Source organism: Aotus nancymaae, unplaced genomic scaffold (genome assembly GCF_030222135.1).
Source record: "Aotus nancymaae isolate 86718 unplaced genomic scaffold, 86718_ANA_hifiasm-v0.15.2.pri h1tg000040l, whole genome shotgun sequence".
In the NCBI taxonomy this organism is placed as follows: Eukaryota; Metazoa; Chordata; class Mammalia; order Primates; family Aotidae; genus Aotus; species Aotus nancymaae.
Genome location: NW_026988454.1, coordinates 107388796 through 107416779, shown reverse-complemented (window position 1 = coordinate 107416779; position 27984 = coordinate 107388796). Strand labels below are relative to the sequence as shown.

General features: G+C 35.3%; 1 protein-coding gene across 1 annotated transcript in view; it reads left to right on the top strand.

The window, feature by feature from the left end:
- The window catches only part of HCRTR2 (hypocretin receptor 2), a 222441-nt gene that overhangs the window by 90623 nt on the left and 103834 nt on the right, over positions 1-27984 (top strand). The window contains exon 2 of the mRNA XM_064360422.1: positions 26789-27388. Within this exon, the coding sequence (XP_064216492.1) occupies positions 27166-27388 (223 nt within the window). The 5' untranslated portion in view covers positions 26789-27165. The remainder of the gene's footprint in view (positions 1-26788; positions 27389-27984) is intronic.

Genomic DNA, 27984 nt, shown 5'->3' with positions numbered 1-27984 from the left:
TTTTGATAGATGATAGACAGACAGATAGATAGATAATAGATAAATCAACCTGAACATTATATGTGAAACATTATATATATAAATATTTCTAGATAATCATAGAAGGTTTTAAACTATTGGGTGAAATGTGACAATTCAAATATTTTTAAGTTAAAAGAACAGCAGTTTCTGGTATTTACCAATTATGATATAATTAAATAATGTCCTGGAGAGCTTAGAAAGTCAACCTTTCAATTATGCTACTTCTTATAGTATGTTCTAGGTAACTAGCCTTTTAGTTTAGGAACTCTGTCATCCTTATCTACAAAGTCTTCTTTTGTATTTTTCCCTAGAAGTTAGAATAAAATGCTTTCCTCCAGTTTTTATAATTATGTCAATACAGCGTATCCCATAGACCCATCATTTGGGTCTTGCTATTGAAATGTTCATTCCAAATGTCTTTGCCTTTCCTGCAAGATTAAAACAAAAACCAATTTATTCTACAAGAGGATTTGCCAAAGACCAGAAAGTTATTGCCTTGCTTAGAAAATGTTTTCTATTCCTTTTTAGTTTTTTGTCTTATTTGGAATTGTGTGACTGACACAACCTTGCAGGGATCACAGCCAACCTAATGAAACATTTTTATTGTAATAACAGCTAACATTTATTTAGTGAATGTGCTTTGTGACAACTCTTTCCAAATACTTGACCCTTAGCATCTCATTTAATCCACACAATAATTTGATGAGGATGGGTAACAATGAGCTTCATTTAATACATAGAAAAATGAAACATATAGCAGGGTCAGCACCATGTTCAGGATCACTTATGTACTGTGGGTAGAGCCAAAATATGAACCCAGGTAGTCTGGTGCCAAGTCTTACTCCAGCTTTTCTATGATAAGGATTAAAGCCAAGTTTTGGGCAGCATTTAGTCATTATCAGCTTTTGTTCTCAATCTAGGCTTTTATATTAGTTTTATGTAATTTTCAAGTCCTTCAAAAATGAATAGAAGTCACACATTAGTCATGCATCATGTTTGGGAAAAGGAAACCATAACAGAGCTTGATTTCGATGCATTTCATTTCAGTTCTTTTATAAAAGTAAGTGTGCGTTGCCACCCTTTCCTGTACTGCCTTTTCATCTTCCACCATGACAGCTTTTTCTGCCTCTTCTGCAGACTCATCTTTTATGCGTCCTTCAAATATTGGTGGTGTACAGCAGTGGACCCCAAACTTTTTGGCACCAAGGATCAGTTTTGTGGAAGACAGTTTTCCTACAGACCAGCAAGGGGAAGGGGCGGGGGATGGTTTCAGGCTGAAACATCCACCTCAGATCATCAGGCATTAGTTATATTCCCTTAAGGAGCGCGCACCCTGCATCCCTCGCATGGGCGCTTCACAGTAGATTCTCGCTCCTATGATAATCTGCTCCCTCACCTGCCCACCCACCCGCCAGTATCCCTGGTCTACAGGATCTTTGGCTCAGGACCTTTCTCCATAAATTTCCAAGTGATATGACCAGTCAGCACCAAAGACTACCTGTTACATTAGTGGCTTCCAAATCCTCTTTTCTAGACCATGCTTATTTTGTGAGCTCTGGATTAATATATATCACTGTTTCGCTAAGAGTTATGCTAAGATCTTCTACAGGGATAAAAATGCCAGAATAGGGAGTCACCCGTGTTCTCCCTATTCAAACTGCCTTTTCTTCCCATTTTTTAAAAGTAATTATCCTCTCCATGGGCATATAACCTCAGAGAAAAGCCACCAGTCTACTTTGTTGCTTGTTTCATTGCCTTTCCCAGTCATAGTCTTCTAGTTACAAAGTATGTAGATTTTACTGACCAAATTCTGTTTAAATATGCTCCCTCCTTTTCATTCCTTGTTTTACTCATCTACTTTATCTTCATATTCTGACATATTGATTGTGTGATAGACCCCAAATCGTCTTTTTTTTTTTTTCCTCAACTGGTTTCATTTTTCACCTTAAAACCAGGTATCCCTTTACAAAACAAAGAAAAACCAAAACACATTCTTGACGTTGTTACATGCCACAGTCTAATCATTCCACATATCCACAGAAGGTGTCCTGGCTTATAGTGTGGCATACAAAGTCATCTCATAACATTCTTAACCAACTCCCTTTACCCTTTCTCCTCTCATACGATACCAAAGCCACATACCATACCATATTCTCTTCCCTGAATATAACACCTCTTACTTATTTTTTTTTTTTAACTGATATCCAGTCTCTTGGATCTCTCTTTCCCCTTATACTTACAACAACAATCCTACATTTCTACTCATCATATAAATTGTAATCCCTCAACAACAACAAAAAATGACCATCAGCAGGAAAATTTTTTTTTTCTCTTTGGTAGCACTTTGTGTTCTATCTACTGCTAGAGATAAGTTGTTGAATTTTATTTTTCTTAATTTATTGATTTTCCAACATAAATTCCAAGTTGAACAAAATACAGTATTAGTTGTACAGGCCATATAAAAATCTTCCCCTGTAAAATTGCTTGGTACATGGTAAACATGCAACAAATGCTACTAAGCTAATAAATGATTGAATAGTGGAGAACAATTATAAGATTTATATGGAACTGGCATATATTCAATGTTTATATCAGAGAGGGATAATATACAGTATAAAATGTCTAATTTGGATGCCATAAAAACCTGAAGGAAGGACACTGGCATTAATGCAAAAGTAATAATTCATTTGTATAGTAGCAAACAAATGCCACATTGTTATATAATTTATTTTACTGTACTAAAAAAGACTTGCAGGCATTAATTTTCACAATACAGATTTATAACAAAACAATGACATTTCAAGGTCAAAAAATGCTAATTCACTCCTGGGCAAATGCAAGACTGCCTTATTGGAAAGAAGTTAAAATAATTAATATTGCAGATAAAGTACCTGACATTTGATTAATAAAATCAGAATATCAGATTAAAGCAAAGGTTAGTTAAAAAAAAAAAAAGCTTTTTTTCCTCCTTAAGATGACTGTTACAGCCATTTTTTATGCCAATATATTTGTCCAAATTAATTTCTCTATATTATTCTGCCGAGGGATTTTGTTTAATTTCTCTCAAAATTCAAACTGTGTTTTCCAGATTTTAGTATGCATATGAATTACTTGGGGGTCCTGCTAATAATACAGTCTCTGATTTAGTAGGTTTGGAGTGGGGCTCATGTGTCTGCATATCTAGCAAGCTCCAAGGTGATTCTAGTGCTTTTGATGTGTGCACCATACTTTGATACAAAGTGTTTAGGGTAGTATTTCCATATTTTGTTGTACCTTGGAATAGCCAGGGGATCTTTAAAAACAACTGATGCCTAGTTTTCACTGCCAGACACTCTGATTTAATTGTATGGGATGCTACCTAAGCAATGAAATTTTTTAAAAATCCCAAATGTTTCTAAGAGACAGAATAATTTAGGGAGCTACTAGCTTAGGGGATATTTAAAATTATTACATACTTATTTTCTCCCAAAATGTAAGGTAATAATCTATTCTAATAAAATTATTTAATTACTTATGTTCAGATATTATAAATACAAAATATAGTTATTTTATTAGTTATATTTGTAGAGTATCTGCAAATTCATATTTGGATAAAAGTATAATATATACATTAATTCATATTTTATAAAAAATCTGCATAATTGATGAAAATAAATGCTATATTGTTACTTTTTCTAGTGAATATACAAGGGGAATATATGCTAACTAATAAACATAATGGCTTAAGAATACTATAGATTTCCATATACACATGCATACACGCAGTTATTTACTGATGTATGTAGCACTTATCATGGGTCAGATAATGACTTAAGTGCTTTACATATAAACTCACACCAACCTTATGAAATAGGTACTATTATTATCCCCATTTATAGGTATTGAAACTGAGAGGTATTTTGGCTAGGTGACAAAACCAACAAGAGGCAGAACTGAGATTTTCAACCCAAAGGTCTCTCAGGGTCAGTACAATGGACTGATATATGATGCTATCTTTTAATAATTCATTTTGATGATCTGTTGGGTGGATTTGATACTTCTTCCTTTTAATGTAGTGTCCCTTTGAAATTATTTCTTAAAGATGATGATGATACATAGTTATTTGCAATAAGAAAAGAGCTGATTGTATCTTACATGACTTTGTATCTGTTCTGGATGTAAACAGTTTAGCTCTGGGAAAGGTGTTTTACTGAAATCATGATAGGAGGTAGAATGAATCTGTAGAATGTGCCAGAATGGAATTGTTAGAGTTTGTTGTTAGAGATCATTTCTTTTTCAATAGAAATTAATGTCACTGATGTTTCCAATGGTGAGGAAAACCAAGGTTTATAGTACCTTTATTTACAGTAGCCAAATTATCTAATATTATAAGACTGATTAAAAATGGCAGCAAAGGGCAAAATTAATTTCAAATGTAAAAATACTCAAAATTTATTTTCTACTACATAGTGGTTGTGTGTGTGTCTTTGTACTCATTTATTTTTGTGGGAACTGCATCAATCTCTTAAAAGTAAATGATGACCAAAAGAATTCTAGAGGGCCTGTTTTGGTAAACAGGAGCTGTCTTCAGAACTCAGTTCCTCCCACAGTCTTTGATTGGAAATTATAGAAGAGGGCATTCCTTGCTCTTACATCAAATGAATGTCAGACACTAACAGCCTTACTTATCACTTACCTACCATGTGCTTCTCCATGTTACTTCAAACTTAAGTATAACAATTGTTATGCTGGAATCACCAGATTTTAAGAACCACCACTTTACAGGGATAACTGCACTGCAATTCAATTTTACAGAGAACTTCAATTATAAGAAAATAAAATGACTATTTTTGATAGATACTTGTTTCTTTTTCTTTCCTACTTTATGCTTTAGTTGTGAACTTACATATTACCACAAAATGAGGCAAGTTAGTATCTTTCACTCCAAACATTTGCATGAATACTTATAACATTAAGGCAATTGTCTAGTTGATTAGTGTAAACATGGCCAGAGGACCTTATAAAAAAGTAAGCTTTTTTTGTTCCCTGTCATTCCTTATGTTTGCTGTTCCTCTAAAGCTGTTTCTTTCTTTTTCTCAACCAAGTAGAGTTTTGTTTTGTGGAAAAAACATATTTTAATGCTAAAATTCCAAAATCTGTTTTCTCATAAATGTTACTGTTTATCAAAAGAGGTCATCAGTGTGTTTCACATTTGTACCAATATGGGCACCCAGCAGGCTTTAATATTACACAGCAGGGATCTTCTCTGAGACAGTGCAGATGTGGCCACTCTTTCCAACAAGTGAAAGAGGACACCACTGTGGGGAAAATGTGAGGTGAGCGAATTGCTATTACGATTAATACTTCATGTGCTTTCTGCTCCCTTCTTTCTATAAAGCATAAATACAAGAAAGGACAATTGAGGACATAGCAAAATATCTTGACAAAGCCAAACAGGTCATCCATAAATGAACAATAAATTAGAAATTGAATGTAAACCCTTTAATGCAGGTTTTAAATAAAATTTGCCAGCAGCATTTATATCTTGATATCATGAAACCAATGCTTTGACCATATAAACAACTTTTAAAAATATTCTAATGATAAAAATAAATTCAAATATACTTTGAGGTAGGATTTACTCATATTTCATTTCTATATTTAATTAAATCTATGTACAATTTGAAGACCTACTCTCAGAAAATATTTGAATATGTTATTTAAACAAGACAAATGTACTTGGCTTTCAGAACTTCTGACTGGAAATTACTTAGAATGTTTCATAAAGTTAAATCACTTTAATGCTGTATTTCACTAAACTTTACATTTTTAAATTATGATCAGTGTTGTTTGTTAAAAACAAAAAAGTATATTGCAATCATTTAAAGATTCTGTCTTTTACAGAAGCACCAAGGAATATTGCCAGTCATGATGTCACTCTCAGGTCAACCTCAGTTTCCAGGATGCAGCCCCAAAATGTGCTTACCAATCAGCTCACATTCTGCTGGCAACACGTTGATCACATACATTTAATATTCTACATTAAAAGTTTTTGCTAAGGTATGATTAACATTAAAAGTTGACTCTAAGTATATACAATATATACAACTTGATGAGTTTGGAGATAAGTAAATACTCAGAAAGTTGTCACCACAGTCACATCCATAAACACATTCATTAACTCCAAAGGATTCCTCCTACCCTTCTTCTTAATATTACTATTATTATTAATTTTTTGTGTGTGATAAGAACACAACATAAGATCTATATTCTTTGCAAATATTTAAGTATATAATACTTGAATAAGTATACAATACTTAGTATTTAAGTATATAATACTTAAATAAGCACTTCTGTAAGTACTCTGCTATACTGAAGAACTCTGAAACCTACTCATCTTGTATAATTGAGACTTTTTACCCTTCGGTCACACCTCTCCATTTCCATCTCCCCCAAGGCCCTAGACACCTCTGTTCTACTCTCTGCCTCTATGAGTTTGACTATTTCAGATTTCTTGTATAAGTGAGACAGGAGCATTTGTCTTTTCATGTCTGGCTTATTTCTCTAAGCATAATGTCCTCAGGTTCATCCACATCATTGCAAATGGCAGGATTTCCTTTTTAAAGGCTGAATAATATTCCATTTTATGTATATATCACATTTTCTTTGTCTATTTTTCTACTGATGGAGATGCAGGTTACTTCCGTGCCTTTGCTATTATAAACAATGTTTCAATAAACATAGGAGTACAGATATCTCTTTGAAATCCTGATTTCAATTCCTTTGGCCCTGTACACATTCCTTAGAGGATACTACAGGTTTATTTCTAAACAACTACAATAAAGTGAATACCCCAATAAAGTGAGTAACACAAATGTTTTGGTTTCCCTGTGCATATGAAAGTTATGTATGCCATACTGTAGTGTACTTAATGAGCAATAGCTTTATACCTAAAAATTAAATACCTTAATTAAAAACATTTTATGACTTAAAAAAATGCTGACAATCATGTGAATCTTTAGTGAGTCATAATCTGTTTTTCAGACCACAGGGTCTTGCCTCAATGCTGATGGCTGCTAACTTATTAGGGTAGTGATTGCTGAAGGTTGGGGTGACTGTGGTAATTTCTTAAAATGAGACAACAATGAAGCTAGCCACATGATGGACACTTCCTCTAACAAAATTTATCTGTGTAATGCAATGCTGACTGAAACCATTTTACCCACAATAGAACTTCTTTCAAAATTGAAGTTAATCTTCTTAAGTCTGCCATTGCTTTATCAACTACATTTGTGTAATAATCTAAATCCTTTCTTGTCATTTCAACAATGTTCACAGTATCTGTACTAAAAGTAGATTCCATCTTAACAAACTACTTTATTTCCTTATCAAGAGAAGCAACTCATCTCATAAAGATTTGTCATGAGATTGTAGTAATTCAGTCACATTTTCAGACTCCACTTCTAATTCTATTTATTTTGCTATTTCTTCCACATCTGCGGTGACTTCTTCCACTGAAATCTGGAGCTTCTCAAAGTCATCCATGAGGGTTGGAATCAGCTTCTTCCAAATCCTGTTAATGTTGATATTTTGGTTCTACCCACGAATTACAAATATTCTTAATGGCACCTTGAATGGTGGATTATTTCCAGAAATCATAAAATTTACTTTCCCAAGATCCATCAAAGAAATCACTATCTTTGGGAGCTATAGTCTTACAAAATTTATTTCTTAAAAAAGTAATACTTAAAAATCAAAATGACTCTTTGATCCATGGAATATAAAGTGATATTTTGTTAGCAGGCATGAAAACTACATTAATCTCTCTGTAGATCTCTGTTCAGACCACTTGGGTAACCAGTACATTATCAATGAGCAGTACTATTTTAAAGGGAATCTTTTTTTTCTAATCAATAGGTCTCAACAGTGGGCTTAAATTATTCAGTAAACCATGCTGTAAACACATGTGCTGTCATCCAGGCTTTGTTGTTCCATTTATGGGGCACAAGCAGAGTAGGTTTAGCTTAATTCTTAAGGTTATACCTGCATAACCAAGTTCTATTTTTAATTAATTATTTGAGGAATATTCACACTGCTTTCCATAGTGGTCACGTCAATTTACATTCTTCACAACAGTGTACAAAGCTTCCCTTTTCTCTACATCCATACTAACACTTGTTATCTTTTGTGTTTTTATTAATAGTAGCCATCCTAACAGGTGTAAGGTAAAATTTCATTGTGGTTTTGATTTGCATTCCCTAGATAATTAAAAGTGTTGAGCACCATTTCACATGCCTTTTGGTTATTCATATGTTTTCTTGAAAAATTATATATTCAGGTCTTTTGTCCATTTTTAATTGGTATATTTTTGTTTGTTTATTTGTCTTTTGCTAGAGTTATAGGAGTTCCTTAAATATTTTGGATATTAACTCTCTATTTGATATATGGTGTCTTAATAAGTTTGGGCTACTTTAACAAAATACTATGGCCTAGGTAACTTAAAAGAAAACATAAATTTATTTTCCAAAGATCTGGAGGTTAGAAGTTTGAGATTAGGATGCTAACATGGTAGGTTTAGTGAGGTCCCTCTTTGGGGTAGTATCCTCATATGGTAGAAAGGCAAAAGAGCTCTCTGGAGCCCCTTTTAAAAGTGAAATAATCCTGTTCGCAAGGGCAAAGCTTCCCAGAGGCCTCACCTTCCAGTATCATCACATGGGCAAAGAGCAGTTCAACATATGAATTTTGAGAGGACACAAATATTTGCATATGGTTACCAGGTATTTTATTATATTACATAGGATGCCTTTTCATTCTGTTGTTTTCTTTGTCATGCAAAAAAATCCAAATTGTCTATTTTTGCTTTTGTTAATTGTGTTTTTGGTGTCATATCCACAAAATCATTGCCAGAGCTGATGTAAAAGTTTTTCCCAGTGTGTTTTTTTCTAGGAGCTTATGGTCATATTTTAAGTTTAAATCTAATTCACTTTGAGTTGATATTTATATGTGGTGCAAGATTAGGGTCCAATTTTATTTTTTTTTTTACATATGGATATCCAATTTTCACAGCACTGCTTGCTACCCTCACCAAAGAACAGCTGTCTATGAATTCATAGGTGTATGTTTAGGCCATCTGTTCTGTTCCATAGGTCAACATGTAGTCATATATCACTTAACTGCAGGAAAGGGATACATTCTGAGAAATGCATTATCACATGATTTCATTATTGTGCAAGCAACATAGAGTGTAGTTACAGAAACCTAGATGATATAGCTTACTACACACCTAGACTGTTTGGTATAGCTTTTTGCTCCTAGCCTACAAACATGTATAGTATATGATTGGATGCTGAATATTATAGACAATTGTAGCACAATGGTAATCATTTGTGTATCTACATATATCTAAACATAGAAAAGGTACAGTGAAAATATGGCATTATAATTTTATGGAACCATCATCATTTATGCAGTCAGTCATTGATCAAAACATTATTATGCAATTTGTGACTATATCTGTTTTTATGATAGTACCATGCTATTTTGATAATTGTAGCTTTGTAATATATTTTGTAATTAGGAAGTGTGATATCTCTGTGTTCTTTTGACTCAAATTTGTTTTGGCCATTTGAGATCCATACTGGTGGATTCTAGTCATTCAAAACTAAGAAAAACAAACAAACAGAAAAAAATTAAGACCATATTAGCAGAAGAAAGACAATAACAAAGGTTAGAGCAAAACTATGTGATACGGAGAACAAAAAATTAGAAAAAATTGACAAAACTAAAACCCACTTTTTTGAAAAGATAAACAAAATTAACAAACCCTTACCTTGACTAAAAAAAAAAAAAAGAGACTCAAATAAGTAAAATTGGAAATGAAATAGGATACATTACACCTGATGCTAAAAAAAGATCATAAGGTATTATTATGAACAACTGTATACCAATAAATTGGATAACCTAGAAAAAAATAAATTCCTGGAAATATACAATCTACCAGACTGAAACAAGAAGAAATAGAAGCGTGAACATACCAGTACCAAGTAAGGAGATTGAGTAAATAATCAAAAACCTCCCAACAAGAAAAGGCTAGGACCAGAGACTTCACAGATGAATTTTACCTAACATTTAAAGTATTAGTAGCAGTCATTCATTATTATACTATTTTAAAAAGAAAGAGGGAACATTTTCTAACTCATTTTATGAGGCAACATTATCTTGATACCAAAAGTAGACAAAAATACTACAGGAAAATAAAAACTATAAATGTAGGAGTTAGTATGAATATAGATGCAAAAATCCTCAATAAAATACTAGCAAACTAAATTCAACAGTACATTAAAAGGAACATACACCATGACCAATGAAATTTCTCCCTAGGATGAAAGGGTAAGTCAACATATAAAATTCAATGTGATATACCACCTTAACAGAATGAAGTATAAAAATCGTATGATCATTTTCAATTGATACAGAAAAAGCATTTAACAAAATTTGACATTGGTGAGAAATTGAAGCTTTTCTGTAAGATCAGAAACAAAGCAAAGATGCCCATTCTTGCTTCTTCTATTTGGCATTGTACTTGAAGTCCTAGTCTGGGCAATTGGGCAAGAAAAAGAAATAAAAGCCATCAAATTGGAAAGGAAGAAGTAAAATTACCTTTGTTTGCAGATGATCTGATCTTATGTGTAGAAAACCTTAAAGATTCCACAAAAAAACCAGCTAGAGAAAAAAAAAAAAAAAAGAATTAAGTACAGTTGCAGAATGAAAAATCAATATACAAAAATTAGTTGTAATTCTACATAATGGCAACAAACTATTTGATAAGGCAATTTAAAAACAAACCCAATTATAATAGCATCAAAAATAATAAATCTTAAGAACAAACTTAAGGAGGTAAAAGGCTTGTACACTGAAAACTATAAAATGCTGATAAAAAAATTAAAGAAGATATAATAAATAGAAAGACATTACATGTCATGGTTTGAAAGAATTAACATTGCTGAATGTATATACTACCAAAGACAACCTGTAGAGTCAATGCAATCCCTATCAAAATACCAACAATTTTTTTTTACAGAAATAGAAAATCTTAATCTCAGCACTTTGGGAGGCCGAGGCAGGTGGATCACGAGGTCAAGAGATCGAGACCATCCTGGTCAACATAGTCAAACCCCGTCTCTACTAAAAATACAAAAAATGAGCTGGGCACAGTGGTGCGTGCCTGTAATCCCAGCTACTCAGGAGGCTGAGGGAGGAGAATTGCCTGAACCCAGGAGGTGGAGGAGGTTGCGGTGAGCCGAGATCGTGCCATTGCACTCCAGCCTGGGTAACAAGAGCGAAACTCTGTCTCAAAAAAAAAAAAAGGAAGAAAGAAAAGAAAACACAATCTTAACACTATTTAAACCAATTAAATAAATCTATAATTTTAATTTGACCAAATGTGTTATAATGAATTTCCTTTTATTACTTTGAATTTTTCTTTTTGAAATTTCAAAGCCTGGTTCCTAACTTTTATATGAAATACCAAATAACAAACTCACTTAATGAGCTCTGAGTCAGTTTTAGTAGTCAAACTTGTATTTAAATAGTGTGTTACATATTTACACAAAAAAGCCAAGGGGGTCTAAATCAACACTAATTCACATAACTACTAGCAATCTAAAATATCAGATGATAATTTTGCTGTTGTCTTTCAGGGAAGGTATTCAACCATTGGTATTACATGTTTTATATGAATGTGTGGTGTTTTATTTCAGAAACACTTCTCTGAATTGCCAAGGCCTAAGAGCCATTCATTTCAGAGGTGTGCGGAGGTGGTAGTCAGACATTTTCTACATGCATAATGTTAATTCATTCAAACATTAAAGAAAAATGTTTGTAAAGAGGTTAATTTTCAAGGTGACATAAAAATCAGATTGAATCATATTTATTTTAATTTAAACTCGGTTATCTTAGGAAATGCACATTGGTTTTGAAGAATATATGAACAAAGTTTGATTCATCTTATCTATATAAACATGAGAGAAATACCTAGATGAGAGTGAAAAATGACTAATTTTGTGACCATTGTTATATCATAGAATTAACTGGTTCTCTTCTACTTCTAAGCTGCGTGAGCTTGAAAAGTCCTCTAAACTTCAGGTACTATTCTCACTTGCAAAATGAGGGGAAAAACACCAGCACTTTTAGTATGGTGTTATGTGGATGAAATTTGTTAATATATGTCAAGTGTGTAGGTTTTATGCACTTTATATACAGTATTAGTAATATATTTGTTACATTATTATAGTTACATTGTTATTTTTGTTAATATTATTGGAACATTACTGGAATTATTGTGGCTCATTTTAAAGATGCTGCAATGGAGACCAAGAAAAATTAAGTATAATAATCCTAGTTAAGGTACAGCCGTTTCTAATGACAGCTTCCACTTGCTGCTTTTACTCCTACCACCTACATCAATTCTTCTCATAATTCGATATAAATACTATAACTTAAAATTTATAAAGAACACACAATCTTATTTATTATAACAATTTCTGTGGAGTTACTGTTAATCCAGAGATGAGGAATCTAAAACTCTAAATTATCAAGCAACTATTCCAGCTTTAAATAATAGTAAAACTGGTATCAAAACTAGAGTTTCTCTATGAGGCCAGTATTACTCTTATACCAGAGAAAGACAAATCTTTCTCTCTCTTTCTCTTTTCTCTGTCCCTCTCTCTCTCTCTTTCTTTCTCTCTCTCTCTCTTTCACACACACACACACACGCACCAGATCAATATAAGTTATAGATGTTGATGCAAAAATTTTCAGAAAATTAATAGCAAACTGAATCCAGCAGTATTTTTAAAGAAATATACACCGTGGACAAATGGGGTTTATTTCAGGGATATAAGGTGGGCTAAACTTAACGAAAATCAACCAGTGCAATAAATAATAGTAATATATTTTTTAAAAGAATAATTATCTCAATAGATGTAGAAAAAATGACAAGATCCAACATGTTTTCAAAATAAAATCGTTCCACAGACTAGGAATAGAAGGGAACATTTTCAACTTGACAAAGAACATCTACAACAAAACCTCAGCTAACATCATATTTAATGATGAAAGACTAAAAGCTCTGAATGCTTTCCCTTAAGATCAGAAAAAGACCAGGAGGTCTATAATTCTATTCAACATTAGAAAGACAGTTCTAGTCAAGTAATCATAAAATACAAAAGGCGTTTAGATTAGAAAGGAAGTAAAATTTTCTCTGGCAGATGACATAATCTTATATATGTAACCCTAGAGATTACACACACTCACAACTACTGGAGTTAATAAATGAGTTCTGCAAAGTTGCAGGATACAATAACAATTCTCAAAAAACACTTGTATTTCTGTATACTAGCAAGGAACTCTGAAAATAAAAATAACAAAATGATTCCACTTAGAGCATCAGAAAGCATGAAAAACTTAGGCAGGTATTTTTTAAGAATATATAAGTTTTATGTACTGAAAAATATAAAATGTTGTTAAAAATAATTTAAGTGAATCTAAGTACATTGGAGTTTTCTGACTCCAGGCCCTGGTTCTTGGGAGGCATCTCTGAATCCACCCAGGACTAGGGAGAACGTGTTGCCCTGAAGAAAAGGACACAAGTCTGACTGGCTTTGCCACCTGCTGATTATAGAGGCCTAGGGCCTTGAGGGAACATAGGCAGTAGCCAGATAGCAGTTACCATGGGCACTGGGCACAACCCAGTGCTGTGTTGACTTCTGGTTTGACTCAGCACAATCTAAGGGTGGTAACCACATGGGTGCTTGTATAACCCCTCCTCAAGTTCCAGGCAGCTCAGCAGAGAGAGATACTCTGTTTGGGAGAAAGTAAGGGAAGAGAATAAAAGTCTCTGCTGGTAATACAAGGAATTCTTGCAGATCTTATTCAAGCCCTCTATGAGTCTGCAAGAGCCAAAGCATTTTTGGTCTTTTGAGTGTCCTCAGTGCAGATATGGTTGCAATGATCAAAAACTTCGATTATAACACTCAATTCCCTTTGGATACCTGAAAAGCTTTCCCAAGAAACACAGATGCAAACAAGTTTTGACTGTGAGGACTACAGTAAATACCTAACTCCTCAATGCCCAGAAAGTGACGAACATCCACAAGCATCAAGACCATCCAGGAAGTGGCTGGCAAGATGACTAAATAGGAATAGCTCTGGTCCATAGCTCCCAGCGAGATCAATGCAGAAGGTGAGTGATTTCTGCATTTCCAACTGAGGTACATGGATCATGTCATTGAAACTGGTTAGACAGTGGGTGCAGCCCACAGAGGGTAAGCCAAAGCAGGATGGGGTGTCACCTCACCCAGGAAGTACAAGGGGTCAGGGAATTCCCTCTCTTAGCCAAGGGGAAGCGTGAAGGACTGTGCCATGAGAAATACTGCAGTCCTGCCTAGATACTCTGCTTTTTCCCACAGACCATGAGATTCCCTGGGTGCCTGCACCACCAGGACCCTGGGTTTCAAGTACAAAACAGGACTGCCATTTGGGCAGACAACGAGCTAGCTGCAAGAGTTGTTTTTTTTTTTTTTTTTTTTCCCATACCCCAATGGCACCTGGAACACCAGCAAGACAGAACCATTTACTCTCTGCAAGGAAGCTGAAGCCAGGAAGCCAAGTGGTCTAGCTCAGTGGATTCCAACCCCACAGAGCCCAGCAAGTGGAAATCCACTGGATTGAAATTCTTTCTGCCAGCACAGCAGTCTGAAGTTGACTTGGGATAGTCAAGCTTGGTTGGGAGAGAGGCGGCAGCCACTACTGAGGTTTGAGTAGGTGGTTTTCCCTCACAGTGTAAACAAAGCCACTTGAAATTTGGAAGTGGGCAGAGCCCCACACAGCTTGGCAAAGCTACTGTAGCCAGACTGCTCTCTATATTCCTCCTCTCTGGGCAAAGCGTCTCTGAAAGAAAGGCACAAGTCACAGTTAGAGGTTTATAGATCAAACTCCCATCTCCCTGGAACAGAGCACTTGGGGGAAGGGGTGGCTGTGGGCATAGATTCAACAGACTTTAAAGTTCCTGCCTGCCAGGTCTGAAGAGAGCAGCAGATCTCCCAGTACAGTGCTCAAGCTCTGCTAAGGGACAGACAGCCTCCTCAAGTGGTCTCTGATCCCTGTGCCTCCTGACTGGGAGACACCTCCCAGCAGATGTCAACAGACACCTTATACAGGAGAGCTTTGGCTGGCATCTGCTGGTTTCCCCTTTGGGACAAAGCTTCCAGAAGAAGGCCCAGGCAACAATCTTTGCTGTTCTGCAGCCTCCGCTGGTGATATCCAGGCAAACAGGGTCTGGAGTGGACCTCCCACAAACTCCAGCAGACCTGCAGCAGGGGGGCCTGATTGTTAGAAGAAAAACTAACAAACAGAAAGGAATAGCATCAACATCAACGAACAGGAAATTAGCAAGGATATTCAGGACTTAAACTTAGCTCTAGACCAAGCAGACCTAATAGACATCTACAGAACTCTCAACCTCAAATAAACATAATATACATTCTTCTAAGCACCACATTATACTTATTCTAAAATTGACCACAGAATTGGAGGTAAAACACTCCTCAGCAAATGCAAAAGAATGAACATCATAACAGTCTCTCAAACCACAGCACAATCAGATTAGAACTCAGCATTAAGAAACTCACTCCAAACTTCACCACTACATAGAAACTGAACAACCTGCTCCTGAATGACTACTGGGTAAAAAGCAAAATTAAGGAAGAAAGAAATAAGTATCTGAAACCAATGAGAACAAAGAGACAATGTACCAGAATCTTTGGGACACAGCTAAAGCAGTGTTTAAAGGGAAATTTATAGCACTATGACACCCTAACATCACAATTAAAAGTACTAGAGAAGCAAGATCAAAAAAACTCAAAAGCTAGCAGAAGACAAGAAATAACTAAGATCAGAGCAGAACTGAAGGAGATAAAGACATGAAAAACCCTTCAAAAAATCAGCAAATCCAGGAGCTGGTTTTTGAAAAGATTAAAAAAATAGATTGCTAGCCAGACTAATATAGAAGAAAAGAGAGAAGAATCAAAAAGAATAAAAAATGATAAGGGGGATATCACCACTGATCTACAGAAATACAACTACCATCAGAGAATGCTATAAGCACCTCTATGTAAATAAACTAGAAATTCTAGAAGAAATGGATAAATTCCTGGACATATACACCCTCCCAAGACTAAACTTCAGGAAGAAGTCAAATCCCTGAATATACCAATAAGCAGTTCTAAAATTGAGGCAGTAATTAATAGCCTAACAACGAATAAAAGCCCAGAACCAGAAGGATTATCAGCAGAATTCTACCAGAGGTATGAAGAGGAGCTAGTACCATTCCTTCTGAAACTATTCCAAACAATACAAAAAGAGGAATTCCTCCCTAACTCATTTTATGAGGCCAGCATTAACCTGATACCAAAATCTGGCAGAGACACAACATAAAAAGATAATTTCAGTCCAATATCTCTGATGAACATTGATGCAGAAATCCTCAATAAATTACCGGCAAACTGAATCCAGCAGCACATCAAAAAGCTTATCCACCATGATCAAGTTGGCTTCATCCCTGGAATGCAAGGCTGGTTCAACATATGCAAATCAATAAACATAAACCATCACATAAACAGACCGATGAAAAAAACCACGATTATCTTTATACCAAAACAGATATATAGACAGTGGAACAGAACAGAGGCCTCAGAAATAATGCCATCTACATCTACAACCATCTGATCTTGAATAACCTGACAAAAACAAGCAATGGGGAAATAATTCCCTATTTAATAAATAGTGTTGGGAAAACTGGCTAGCCATATATAGAAAACTGAAAGTGGACCCCTTCTTTACACTTTATACAAAAATTAACTCAAGATGAATTAAAGCCTTAAACGTAGGACATAAAACCATAAAAACCCTAAAAGAAAACCTAGGCAGTACCATTCAAGACATAGGCATGGATAAAGACTTCATGAATAAAACACAAAAAGCAATGGCAACAAAAGCCAAAATAGACAAATGGCCTCTAATTAAACTAAAGAGTTTCTGCATAGCCAAAGAAACTATCATTAGAGTGAACAGGCACCCTACAGAATGGGAGAAAAAATTTTTGCAATCTATCCATCTGACAAAGGGCTAATATCCAAAATCTATGAGGAAATTAAACAAATTTACAAGAAAAAACAAATAACCCTAACAAAAAGTGGGTGTAGACACTTCTCAAAAGAAGACATTTATGTGGCCAGCAAACATATGAATAAAAACTCACCATTACTGGTTATTAGTAAATTGCATATCAAAACCACAATGAGATACCATCTCACACCAGTTAGAATGGTGATCATTAAAATGTCGGGAAACAACAGATGCTGGAGAGGATGTGGAGAAATAGGAATGCTTTTACACGTTGATGGGAGTGTTAGTACAACCCTTGTGGAAGACAGTGTGGTGATTTCTCACTGATCTAGAACTGGCAATACCATTGACCCAGCAATCCCATTACTGGGTATATACCCAAAGGATTATAAAGCATTCTACTATAAAGACACATGCACATGTATGTTTATTGCAGCACTAGCAGCACTATTCACAATAGCAAAGACTTGGAACCTACTCAAATGCCCATCAGTGATAGACTGGATAAATAATATGTGACACATATACACCATGGAATACTATGCAGTTATAAAAAAAGGACAAGTTCATGTCCTTTGCAGGGACATGGATGAAACTGGAAACCATCATTCTCAGCAAACTAACACAGGAACAGAAAAGCAAACACCGAATGTTCTCATTCACAAGTGGGAGTTTGAACAATGAGAACACATGGACACAGGGAGGGAAACATCACACACTGGGACCTACTGAGGGGTGGGAGGCTATTGGAGGGATAGCATTAGGAGAAATACCTAATATAGATAATGGGTTGATGGGCTCAGTAAGCCACCATGGCACATGTATACTTATGTAACAAACCTGCACATTCTGCACATGTATCCCAGAACTTAAAGTATATAAAAAAAAATCAGGAAAACATGACATCACCAAATAACTAAATAAGGCACTAGAGACCAATCCTAGAGTGACAGAGATATGCGAACTCTCAAATGGAGAATTCAAAATAGCTATTTTGAGATAACTCAACAAAATTCAAGATAGCACAGAGAAGGAATTCAGACTTCTATTATTTAACAAAGAGAATGAAATAATTTTTTTACATCGTGCAGAAATTCTGGAGCTGAAAATTTCAATTGATATACAAAAGAATGCATCTTATCAGCAGTACTGATCTTGAAGAAGAAAGAATTGATAAACTTGAAAACAGACTATTTGAAAATATAGTCAGAGGAGACCAAAGTAAAAAATTAAAAACTGTGAAGCATACCTACAGCATCTAGAAAATAGCCTTAAAACATGTATCTAAGAGTTACTGGCCTTAAAGAGGAAAGAGAGAGAGGTAGAGAGTTTAATTCAAAGGGGTAATAACAGAGTATCAGTATTCAAATACAAGGTTATAGAACACTATACAGATTTAACCCAAAGGAGACTACCTTGAGACATTTAATAATAAAACTCCCATTCAATGAGAAAAGTATAGTCCTTTCAATAAAAATGTTAGAACGATTGGATATGCAAAACATGAATTTGGTTACCTTTCTTATGCCATATACAACCCCCTCAAATAGATTAAAGACGTAAATATAAGAGCTTAAACTATGAAACTTTTAGAAAGAAAAGCATGTAAATTTTTGTGACCTTTGATTAGGCAATGGTTTATTAAATATGATGCCCAAAGCAAAGTCAACAAAATGTGAATAAATTGGATCTTATCAAAATTTAAAACTTTTTTGCATCAAAAGATACTATCAAGAGTGTGAAAAAAAAGCTACAAAATAGGAGAACATGTTTGCAAATCATGTATTTGATAAGGGACTAGTATACAGAATATATAAAAAACTCTTACACCTCAACTATAAAGAGACAACCCAATCTAAAAAAAAAGGCACCTAATTTGAATAGCTATTATTTCTCCAAAGTAGATATACAAATTCCACAATGATGTTAGCTGTGGATTTGGTTTATATACTTTGTTATGTTAAGGTAGATTCCCTCTATGCCTAATTTATTGAGAGTTTTTATCATGAAGAGATGTTACATTTTATCAAATGCCTTTTCTGTGTCTGTTGAGATGATCGTGTGTTTTTTGTCCTTTATTTTGTTGATATGATGTATCACATTTATTGATTTGCATATATTGAATCATCCTTGCATCCCGGGATAAATCCCACTTGATCATGTTGTATTATCTTTTTGATGTTTTCTGGATTTACTTTGATAATATTTTGTTGAGGATTTTTGTGTCTACGATTATCAAAGATATTGGCCTGTAGTTTTCTCTTTTTGTGTTGTTTCCTAGTCTAATTTTGGTATCAGGGAAATGCTGGTCTTATTGAGTGGGTCAGGAAGTCCAAAACAGTTCTTCTTTAGTGTTTTGGAATAGTTTGAGAATTGTTAGGTTTTTGTTTTTGTTTTTCTATATATATTTTTTATGTTTGGTAGAATTCAGCAGTAAAGCCATCTGGTCTTGGGCTTTTCTCTGTTAAGAGGCATAAAACACACACAGACACACACACACACACACACACACACTTAAATATCACTTCCCACCTACTATAATAGCTATAATTTATAAAGTGGAAAATAACTCATTTTGTTAAGAATGGGAAACCTTGAAACCTTCGTGTATTGACAGTGGTAATATAAAAGAATCTTGCCATCGTGGAAAACAGTTTGTCACTTCCTTCCTCAAACAGTTAAACATAGAGTTACTATATGAAATAATTCCACTTACAGGCATGTACCCAAGAGCATTGAAAACATAAGTTCACACAAAAACTTGTACAAGAACGGTCATATCAACATTATGTATAATAGGCAAAAAGTGGAAATAATCTAAATATTCATCAACTGTTGAATAGATTTTATAGATTATATAATTAAATACTGTTCAGCTACAAAATGATAAAGTACTGATACACACTAAAACATGGAAGAACCTTGAAAACATTAAGCTAAGTAAAAGACGTCAGATGCAAATCCCACATGTTCTGATTCAATTTAAAGAAAATTTCCAGAATAGTCGAATCCATTGACGTAGCAACTTGATTAGTGTTTGCTAGCATGTAGGAGGAGAGGAAAATGAGTAGTTATGTGGTTTCTGGAATTAGTAGTGCTGATTCCAGAATCACAATTCCTCTTTTTGTATTGTTTGGAATAGTTTCAGAAGGAATGGTACTAGCTCCTCTTCGTACCTCTGGTAGAATTCTGCTGATAATCCTTCTGGTTCTGGGCTTTTATTCGTTGTTAGGCTATTAATTACTGCCTCATTGTTGTGCTGACACAACAATGTTGATATACTGTAAACCATTAAATTATACCTCTCTAAATGGTTAAAATTATGACTTTTATGTTATATGAATGTTAATTAGAAAAGAAAAAAAAATCTTAACAACAAAGAGAAATTCCCACACAAGGCAGGTTTGTTTCCACAGTGCTATTCAATGCAGTTCAGTGATTGCATTTGTTCAGAGTAAAAGCAGGTCACATTGCTATTAACATTGGAGTCCAATACATAAAACTCTTTCACCGTAATTATATGGAGTTTATTGTATGTATATTTATTAAAATAGAATTAAGATGAATTTCACTGACACAACAAAATGGATCTATTTTTTTCATATGGAAAAAGGAACGTGTTCCTTAATAGCTACATGCCCCACCTGCTGCTTACCTGAGTGAATTTCCTCTAACTCAGACAAATATAATTACTTTCAAGGAAAGGAAGCCCAGAGGAGTGAGATCCAGAAGAAAGAACATGTATTGAAGGAACACAGAATTATTTCAATGAACCCAAACCCAAGATTACAGGAAACTGTCATGTGACTCTGGGACTGATGTTTGAAAATACACGTATTTTGCTCCTACTCTTTCCTTCTCCATATCACACCCTCCAGAGCACCTGACAGTAATGGATAGTTCTGAGGAGGGTATCTCGAATGGGCAGGTGCTCCCAAAGTTATAGTTTGTATTGTAATATTTGAAACTCCCTCTTTTTTGCCCTCTATTATTATTTTTGCAATTTAACCCTTTATTATTTTAAAAAGGAAACAATTTTTAGATTATGGAAAGAGGAAGTGAATTAATAAAATAGCACACTATACATAAAGATTGCTAATTCATCTCCGGTCTAAAAATTAGGTAATAGGCAAGAATATACATATCCAGGAATTTACCAGGAACTTCCTTGGTGTTATTTAAACCAAGGTGATGCATATGTATATTTTTCACAAAATAGTCACTGTTTGAAGAAGGAATTTCTCCCTTCAATTGAGTTCAGGCCTAATCAACAAGTAGCGATTGGCCAATAGCTAAAGGCAAAGTGCTGTGCTAAGTTGGGGAATACAAAGCTGAATGAGAAAACATTTATGACCTTTGGAGAAAAACAAATATCTTTATCTCAGAGATAGAAGGAGATTGATTGGTTTGGAGGGAGATGTTATCTTGAAGAGTATAACAAGTTCCCCTACAATTCTACTCTTCATTACTATTTAAATACAATTGGAATTTTTAAAATATGTAAAATTAATTTAATTTTACAAATGTTTTTGTTAAGAATAAAAACTTTATTATTAGTAAAGGAAAAGGACACAGCTGGAAAATTGAAAACATTTTGGTTCTTTACTGTGAAAACAGAATCGAGTAACAGCAAAAAGTGTATTTCTGGAATTGGACCTTGACAACTCTGTTTAAACACTCCACCACTTTTTGCTATATGATCTTGGATAAGTTGCTTAACCTCTTTGTGTGTCAATTTCTTCATCTGTAAAATTGGAATAAATGTTTTTTTGAGACAGACTAGAATGTTGCCTAGACTAGAGTGCAGTGGCATGACCACAGCTCACTGCAGCTTCAACCTCCTGAGTTCAAGTGATTCTCCAGCCTCAGCTTCCCAGATACCTGGAACCACAGGCACATGCCACCATACCTGGCTAATTTTTTTAAAGTTTGTCATAGAGCTAGTGTCTCGCTAAGTTGCCCAGCCTGGAAAATTGGAATAATTCCTAAAATCTTCTTCCTAGAGTTGTGAAGATCGGTTGAGTTAATGCAAGTAATGTACTTGACAGGGAGCTTAGTCCATGTAATCACTCAATGAATACTAACATTTCTTGTCTCACAAAAAGTTACTTACATCTGTCTGGCACCAACTGCCTCTCTCACTTCCCATACTCTGGTTACTATTCATTCTTCAGTTCTCAGCTAAGACAGTATCTTTTCCATATAGTTTTGTTGACACCACTTTGGGGAAATAGATGTCTCTTCTGCTTGCATGTTCAGGCCTTTTTATGTATACACCTTCTTTACTGGCTGAAATTACTTGCCTGCTACTCTGTGCTTTTCATGACACACTGAGTAAGACAGGAAGAGTGTTTGTCTATGCTCAACATAAGATAGACATGTAATGGGAGCTTCATATATATTTGTTGAATAAAAAATATGAGGGGAAAATAGCAGACCTAATAATGCAGGACAGAAGGCGCAATGGAACGGAGGAGAGAACCTTGTCTGAGAAGAGACATAATTAAAACAGGGCACAGGAGGGCATAGAGGGACATGAAAAAAAGATTGGATGAAAAAGAGATAGAGAGACACAAACGTTTGTAGTAATTTGTGACAAGTGGCTTTGATTGTTTATGGCCTAATCTTTTAGGGCATGAAGTTATTTCATTCTCTGTAGCCCACTGAGAGTTTATACAATAACACATGTTATAAGGTGTCCCCTTCTCCCTTTTTATAAATTTTCAGACCTCCTGTGATTTGAGACTTTTCTAGAAGAATTTAGCTCAAGACCATATTGGTTTTTTTTAAACATAGTGTCTGGAATCAGATAAGTTCCTGCACGGCTAATGCATTTATTTTGGGAATACATAAGCTTGATATCATTGTTACCAACAGTGCTCAGAGTTGATTTTATTTTCATTCCAACAGAAAGGGAAAGAAAGCAACTTCTTTCATGCTTTCATGCCACTCTGCATCTCTCTACCTTCACAGGGTTTCTCAATAATGGCAACATTTCCAATTCACCAATAAATTAAGAGATCATTGAGGCTAAACTAGTCTTATTAATCCTTATACCCCAGCTCCTAGCTGACCTCCTGGGAACATGATAGATACTCAGATACTCTTTACTGAAATACATATAGAAAGTTAATATAGGCCTGCAAAAAAGATGGTCTCTCACCTGGAATAAGAGAATAAAATCTAGGACAGTTATATCTGAGAACTCTAAACAACTTAACTACAACCACCAAGAAAAAAAAATTCCCTGGATTTGAGATTTACTTTTTGTTCCCATTTTTAATATGTTCCAGTTAGTTGAAGAGCTAAAGTAAGTGACAAGAAAAATCTAACCTAGGTATTTAAACGGAATTATTCTGAATGTTGTGAGCTACATTTCTTTTTTACCTTTTATTGATACATACTATGTGTATATATTTATAGGGTACATGTGATATTTTGTTACATGCATAGAATGTGTAACGGTCAAGCCAGAGTATTTAGAGTATCCGTTACATCAAGTGTTTATTATTTCTGTGTGTTGGGAACTTGTTAAGTCTTCTCTTTTAGCTATTTTGAAATGTACATTGACGTTAACTATCATTAACACAGAGTAATTCATATGCATAGCAAATAATATTTGCAATAGAATATCACATATTTACAAATATCATTTAACAATCATTTTCCAATTACTTTATATATACAAGGCACTGGTCTAAAAATATCAATTCATATAAATCTTTTAAGAACCTTAAGAGGATATCATGGGACAAATTTAGAGCTTTCTTTTGTGTTTGTGAAATGAATTGATTCCTTTTCCCTACATCCAGCAGAAAGACTTGAAGAAAAGAGTAATACCTAAGAACTAGAAATTCCTTTTCTGTGTTTCAAAAGATATCAAAAGATCTAAGGAAGATGTTCACATCAAAAATGAGTATTGTAATATTTATCATCTATGATGCACTTGCAAAAAAGAAAACAATAATAATTTGAAGATTTAAGTGAATTTTTAATGACATTGGAGTACCACACATTTAGAATAAAGCACCAAATAAATCATAGATAGAAGGAAATGGAATATTTGTAGGATCAAGATAAATTTAGCTTGTCCTAACATAAAGCAGGTATCAGGATAAAAGCTTGAAAATATTTTCATTTCTCCTTATTTATAACTTCAACTTACTGCAATGATTAATTGTAGGTAAAAGACTTAGAAAGAGAATACTGAAGTATAGACTGCTTGCAGTGCCACAAAATGTAAGCTAATGACACTGACTACTTAGGAAATAGCAGGCTGGGTCTATATTTATAGATTGTCAATGACAAGGAATTTGCAGTTGTTAACGAATATAGATCTGAACTTAAGTTGCAACAACCTTTCCCACTTTCAGATGAATAGTGCGTGGAAGAATAAAATGCAGATATTAATAAATCAGAGGAAGATATTGCACCAGAGTATAAAGTTGGCAGATTTATACCAAAGAACTTGAACAAAGTCACAGAAAGTCTGCTTGTCACATATAGTGGGTGACAACAGATCTGGAGAAATGGCTGATGCTTTGGATAATAGCATTAGCATTTAAGGTCTGTTTAAATTTCAGATTAACAAAATTAAATTAATATATGCACATATCAATTGGGTATTCTGCTTATATATCACCTCTTAATAGAGCCATTTTGACCAATCATTTCTAATGTGACCTTTGGGATTTTCTATTCATCATCACTTCATCCTGTTCGGTTTTCATTATAGCATCAATCTCCTCCTAATGTTTTCCCTATGTATTTATTAGTTCATTTTTTTAAATCTCACTTTACTAGAAAATAAAATGCATGAAAATAGCAACCTGTTTAACTTTGTATCACTAAGAGTGGAAAAAGAAACCTCAGGAAATATTTGGTAAAATAATAAAACGCCCATTGATGCACTTCTCTTAAAAAGAAATTTAACTAGTGCAGATTGGGAAAATACAACAATTTTTCCTTGTAAAACATGATATATATAGAATAATAGAAGTACTAGGTCCCAAAAAGTATTCTATAAATAGAAGAAATAACAGATGGTTTTGCTGCTGATTAATCCATTGATCTTTCATAAATCATCTAATTTCCCCATGAACAGCTTCCTCGTTTATAAAAGAGGGTTAGTAATAGCTAAGCCCCCAGGGGTTTAAAAAATGCATATAGAAGAATTTTACAAACCATAAAGCATAAAACAAATGTGAAAAACTATGATTGGAGGAGGGGGTGGGGTAGTTAACTAAATCTCAGTGTAAACCATTAGTGTCTTGTGTGTGTTGAAAAAAATTACATATAAAAATTGATTGCATCCAAAAAATAATGTACTTTTTGAACTGGCAAGACTCAAACCATATTATTGTTACTTCCTCCCAGCTATGCAGTTTGCAAGATATTGACAATTGTCTAAAGGAAGACCAAACAGATATAGGTGGGAGCTACTGTCATTTGAACAACACTGAAAAAAAAAATACTAAAAAAAAGAAACATGACAGCATGTAAAGGAGGGCTAGAGCTGCGATGTTTATTTTGAATATGTGAAACATTGTCATGTGGAAGATTTATTCTGTGTAGCACCAAGATGCAAACGAACTAGGGATTAGTGGTAAAGGACTCAAAAAGGCAAATAGTGGCTTCAGATCTTGGTTTAATGTAAGGAACAGTTTTCTCACCTTTAGAGCACTCCCATATGGGTGGAGGTAGTGAACTGTGGTGGTCACATCCAAGCTAGATGGGGACATGTCAGCAATGTTATCACAAGGCTTCTACTCTTAAGCTGAAGTTCAGACAAGATTTGCAGGCTCTTCCCAAGTGCAAGATTGTAATTACTCAATGACAATATTTTTACCATGTTTATTAAGAATAAAGGGACCATGAATTCATATTCTAACAAATCCTGGAATACTTATTATTAGAGACAAAACCAATGTATGAGAGAATGGCAGGTGACGTCAGGCCTGAATCCATGAGAAGAAGACCCAATGGGGTGTGGTATTCACTAGAGAGAGCACTTCTGCTTAGATGACTGCATCCTACAAGGAATATTTACTATAGTTTAGTATATTGGTTGTCTGTCTTGCTTGACAACATTAACTATGATCATATTTATGACCCTTGGTGTCCTTCAAGAATTTGTTGCTGTATTTCATATGACAACTGTTGCAAATACAAATTCCAGCTAAATAGACCCTTCAATTCAAAAACAGTCTCATTCTCCAGTTTTAAGAAGAAAGGGAAGAAGAAGATGCCTTGAAGACTCAGAAAATGCTAAGCTGGCAAATGTCAAATGTTAAAATAAGTTTATATTAAATGTTAAAGTATTTGCCTGGAATGACTTTTCCATTGTCCTGCTTGAGAAACGCAGAGGTGCCTCCTTATTACTTTTATATTTGCTTTACAAAGACAAATGTGTCATGCTCTGTATTAAACGTATGTTGACATTTTTGTCATATCCACAGACGGATGCATGTCTGCGCATGGTTTATAATAAGTGCACGTAAACAAAGAGAAAATAAGTAGAAAAAGGGAGAGATTTATTAACTCCTCCCAGAAACAGATGAAATTAGTTTTCATTACTTTTTTTTTTTTTTTTTTTTTTTTTCAGCTTCAGCTCTCCCTCAGCGTGTGAGGAGGCTGTGGGCTGCGGACTGAGTGCTGGAATGAGGAGTAATTGAGCTTCAGCTGAGCCGGAGGTAGCTTTCTCCTCCCGGTGTCATTGCTGCAGCCTCCAGTGCCCAGTCCCTTGTTCCTGAGCTGCCTCTCTTCCCGGTGCAACATCGCCCGTCAAGACAGCAAAGCCGCCGCAGAAGTTGCCCGGCAGAAGACTCCGGAGGCATTGGCTCAGGAACTTTTCACGTCATTTTCTGCTCGGGAGCCCCTTCTCGCCTCTCCGCGCAGCCTTTCCCACCGCAAATCCCCGGTGCTCATGGGGCAGGCGGAGAGGAGCTTGCAGCACTGAGCGGAACCGGACTCGAGCCCGTGATGTCCGGCACCGAATTGGAGGACTGCCCCCCTTGTCGCAACTGGTCATCTGCCTCGGAGCTGAATGAAACTCAAGAGCCCTTTTTAAACCCCACCGACTATGACGACGAGGAATTCCTGCGGTACCTGTGGAGGGAATACCTGCACCCGAAAGAATATGAGTGGGTCCTGATCGCCGGGTACATCATCGTGTTCGTCGTGGCTCTCATTGGGAACGTCCTGGGTGAGTCTCCTCCCGGGCATCCCTCCCGGGGGCTGTCACCTCCCCTCCGCCCCTCGCTGAGAAGGCTCTAAAGAGACCCCTCCCTCCCCCTGGGAAGCAAACAAAGAGGTCGCTGCTCTCGGGTGGGGTTTTCTAATTAAAGAAAATATAAAAAGTTTTCTGATTTTCCAAACCAGGACCGAGCCCTGGAATGGGTTATTCCCTGTTCTGCTGGAAGGAGGGGAAAACCGCGTTTCTTTTTCCGAGCACCTAGATTACAAGCGCAGGGAGAGGGGGCCGCGACAGGGATCTCCAGGTGGATTTTGTTGAGTGGGGGGAGGAATCAGTCATCCCATTGTGTACCGTGGCTGGGTGCTTCAGCGGGGTTGGGAAAAAGCAGAGGTTGCAGAATGCAAAGCTGCATCCCTAAGGAGCAAGCTCTCTTTGGCTGTGGAAGTCACAAAGCGTTTGTGAGCTAGGTGGCATTGCCCTTCGGTGAGGAGGTTTAGCCTCAAGTCAAGAGATGGTAATGAACCAGCAGGGAGTAGAGACGGAGGCAAAGCAGGGAACTGCACTCACTCATTGAAGCTGAATTAAACAGAAACCATGCCTGGAGC